Below are 2,915 nucleotides of genomic sequence, written 5' to 3' on the forward strand. Positions count from 1 at the left end.
CCGAACCGACCAAAGCCTTGTGAGTGGATTTGGTAGACGGAAACTGAAAGAAGCCCGTTGTTAGGAAGGGCATCCAGCTGTAGAAACTCTGCCAAATCAGATTGGAGCCTGGTGTAGCCATCTGGTTCACCAGTCCTCAGTCAAATCGTCCAACCCATGCTAGCATGGAAAGCGGACGTTAAACAACGATGATGATGATGAGAATGCAGTATGGAATTTGTCTCATCTTTAATAGTTGGAGAAATTGCAATGGGTGTGTGGCTACATACTAAGTATTTGCCTACCTTTTTTATTTATTTATTTACTTTCTTTGTAGGGAAGACTTCTGCACATAATCCCCAGCAGAATCAAGAAAGATAAAGATGACACAGGTAAGGCATAATTTTTTTGTTTCTTAGTGAAACATGGACTGTGGCTACTGAGGATATGCAGAGGCTTGAAAGGAATGAAGCCAGTATGTTTTGTTGGATGTGCAATGTCAGTGTGTGTGTGTACAACAGAGTGTAAGCATTTTGATAGAAAAATTGGGCACAAGAAGCATCAGATATACTGTGCAAGAAAGATGGCTGCACTGGTATGGAGATGTGATGTGTATGCATGAGGGCAACTGCGTAAAGAAATGCCAATCTTTAACTCTTTATTCTCATTTTACTCTTTTACTTGTTTCAGTCTTTTTGACTTTGGCCATGCTGGAGCACCGCCTTTAGTCGAGCAAATCGACCTCAGGACTTATTCTTTGGAGGCCTAGTACTTATTCTATTGATCTCTTTTGCCGAACCGCTAGGTTACGGGGGACGTAAACACTCCAGCATCGGTTGTCAAGCGATGTTGGGGGGGGGACAAATACAGACACACAAACACACATACGTATATATATATAGATATATATATATACGATGGGCTTCTTTCATTTTCCGTCTACCAAATCCACTCACAAGGCTTTGGTCGGCCCGAGGCTATAGTAGAAGACACTTGCCCAAGGAGCCACGCAGTGGGACTGAACCCGGAACCATGTGGTTGGTAAGCAAGCTACTTCCAATACAGCCACTCCTGCGCCTATTGTAGAAGGAACTTGTGGAAAAGGAAGACATGAAACGAGGTGGTAAAATGTGATCTTTGGATGTTGTGTCTTACAGAAGTGACCAAGACTTCTGGTGCTTGAGAAGACATCAAACTTAGTGGAAGTGTAGTCGTGGCCAGTGATGCATTAAAGGTACCCAACATACTCTGTAAAGTGGTTGGCACTAGGAAGGGCATCAGTTATAGAAGCCAAGCAAAATAGACTGGAGCCTGGTGTAGCTGTCCAGCTTAACCAGTTCCAATCAGACCATCTAATCCATGCCAACATGGAAAATGGACACCAATGACAATAATGTTAATGTCATTGGTGTTGTTTTTAATGTCTCTTTCTATTTTCCGTCATCTACAAAAGCATATCCAGGCTTACCAACATCTCTTGATAAATAAGGCACCGAGATCATTGCCAGTGCCCCTGGACTGGCTCTTGTGCGGGTGGCACATAAAATGCACCATTTTGAACGTGGCCATTGCCAGTACCGCCTGACTGGCTCCCGTAGGATTTTCGAGCGAGATCGTTGCCAGTGCCCCTGGACTGGCTCTTGTGTGGGTGGCACATAAAATGCACCATTTTGAACGTGGCCGTTGCCAGTACCGCCTGACTGGCATTTGTGCAGGTGACACGTAAAAGCACCCACTACACTCTCTGAGTGGTTGGCGTTAGGAAGGGCATCCAGCTGTAGAAACTCTGCCAAATCAGATTGGAGCCTGGTGTTGCCATCCGGTTTCACCAGTCCTCAGTCAAATCGTCCAACCCATGCTAGCATGGAAAGCGGACGTTAAACGATGATGATGATGCTGTAACTGTGTGGGTAAGAAAGAAGCTTGCTTCCCAACCACATTGTTCTGGGTTCAGTCCCACTGTGTGGCATCTTGGGCAAGTGTCTTCTCCTATACCCTCAGGCTGACCAAAGCCTTGTAAGTGGATTTGGTATACGGAAATTGAAAGAAGCTTGTTGTATATATGTGTGTGTAGGCATAGCTGTGTGATAAGATAAGAAGCTTGCTTGCCAACCACATGGTTCTGGGTTCAGTCCCACTGCGTGGCATCTTGGGCAAGTGTCTTCTGCTATAACCTCAGCCGACCACAGCCTTGTGAGTGGATTTGGTCAATGGAAACTAAAAGAAGCTCATCACAAACACACACACGTCTCTTTGTGTCTTTATGTTTGTTTGCTCCACCACCATCACTTGACAACTGATGCTGGTATGTTTACGTCCCTGTAACTTAGCAGTTCAGCAAAAAGCGACTGATAGAATAAGTACTAGGCTTACAAAGAATAGGTCCTGGGGTCGATTTGTTCAGCTAAAACGTTTTGAGGTGGTGCTCCAGCATGGCTGCAGTCAAATGACTGAAACAAGTAAAAGAATAAAAGAATATATGTTTCAGAGGAATACAAAAAGAATATATATCATCATCATCATTATTTAACATCTATTGTCCATGCTGGCATGGGTTGGACATATATGTAGGCACAGGAGTGGTTGTGTAGTAAGAAGGTCCCCAACCACATGGTCCAAGGTTCAGCCCCACCATGTGGCACCTTGGGTAAGTGTCTTCCACTATAGCTCTGAGCCAACCAAAGCCTTGTGAGTGGATTTCTTAGAAACTGAAAGAAGCCCGTTGTATAATATATATATATCATCATCATCATCATCATCGTTTAACGTCCGCTTTCCATGCTAGCATGGGTTGGACGATTTGACTGAGGACTGGTGAAACCGGATGGCAACACCAGGCTCCAGTCTAATTTGGCAGAGTTTCTACAGCTGGATGCCCTTCCTAACGCCAACCACTCAGAGAGTGTAGTGGGTGCTTTTACGTGTCACCCGCACGA

General features: G+C 44.8%; 1 protein-coding gene across 1 annotated transcript in view; it reads left to right on the forward strand.

Moving 5' to 3' along the window:
* Positions 1 to 2,915, forward strand: part of LOC106878274 (probable RNA-binding protein 19) — a 50,383-nt gene that overhangs the window by 26,235 nt on the left and 21,233 nt on the right. Inside the window, exon 13 of the mRNA XM_052978067.1 lies at positions 317 to 371. Coding sequence (XP_052834027.1) covers positions 317 to 371 — 55 coding nt within the window. The remainder of the gene's footprint in view (positions 1 to 316; positions 372 to 2,915) is intronic.

This window comes from Octopus bimaculoides, chromosome 30 (genome assembly GCF_001194135.2).
Source record: "Octopus bimaculoides isolate UCB-OBI-ISO-001 chromosome 30, ASM119413v2, whole genome shotgun sequence".
Classification (NCBI taxonomy): domain Eukaryota; kingdom Metazoa; phylum Mollusca; class Cephalopoda; order Octopoda; family Octopodidae; genus Octopus; species Octopus bimaculoides.